Raw genomic sequence first — 988 nt, forward strand, 5'->3', positions numbered from 1 at the left:
GACCACACATCCATGTCACTCAGATCCAACAAGTTAAATAGCAAATAATCCAAAGAAATAAGTATATTAAAATGTACATTAATGGTCACTGGTGTAAGCTTTCCAGTTGTTCTCCAAGGCTGATAGAACAGCATCTCAGAGACTTGACTGCCCTTTCTGTTTTTTCACACAGTCAAGTATTATTCACATAGAATAGTGTACAGTCATAGTCTTGTCTTAGGCTCATGCCATTGGATATAGAGATTCATGAGCTTCTGTTAGCTGAAGGTGACTTTATTTAGAAAATGTAGATCAGGACTGCCAGTATCCAGAATATGTTAAGTGTCAAAAGCCTATTTAGACAAATGCCAGCTAAAAACATTGTTTTTCTTTTCCAGGCACTTCAACAAATGGCAAACGAGAACAACGGCACGATTGTCTGTCCACGAACACGACAAACTTACAATATTCGAGATGCTGAAAAAGTGTTTGTGATGTGAGCATCTTTGATCAGTTTAGGATACGTTTGTAAGATTATAAAACATCTAACACATGTCATAAAGTATGCCATACTGTTCTTATTCTTATCATCGTTATTCTTTTATAATACAGTAATTGCTTTTTAATGGAATTTACACTGTTGTACAGTGTCTTTAGTTATTATTTTTTTCTAGAGACCTAAAGATAACAAATGGAACTTGATACAGATTCTTTGTCAAGATTGTTATCATTTAGGAAAGATGAGAAAAAAATCACATTCTCTTTCTTCTACCTTAGATCTATAATTTAAGGATTAATTGATTAAGTTGCAAGTATTTTGTGTTGTTGATCAAGCTACTTTGTTTTTAGAAGCTGGATCTTTGCATGCTGTTCATCTTTTTTATGTAAGAATAAGTCTATCAGGGATATAAGATATGAGATTATCTGGAAACCAAGTTGCAGCCATGACAGGGATATCATTTTTTCTTTTTTTCCGTATCTTTGTTAGCATTGTTTAAAGAGCTTTTCG

General features: G+C 33.4%; 1 protein-coding gene across 1 annotated transcript in view; it reads left to right on the top strand.

Moving 5' to 3' along the window:
• Positions 1-988, top strand: part of LOC119584944 (E3 ubiquitin-protein transferase MAEA-like) — a gene marked incomplete in the record, with an annotated part of 16,844 nt that overhangs the window by 15,653 nt on the left and 203 nt on the right. Inside the window, 1 exon segment of the mRNA XM_037933542.1 lies at positions 378-988. Coding sequence (XP_037789470.1) covers positions 378-479 — 102 coding nt within the window.

This window comes from Penaeus monodon, chromosome 19 (genome assembly GCF_015228065.2).
Source record: "Penaeus monodon isolate SGIC_2016 chromosome 19, NSTDA_Pmon_1, whole genome shotgun sequence".
NCBI lineage: Eukaryota > Metazoa > Arthropoda > Malacostraca > Decapoda > Penaeidae > Penaeus > Penaeus monodon.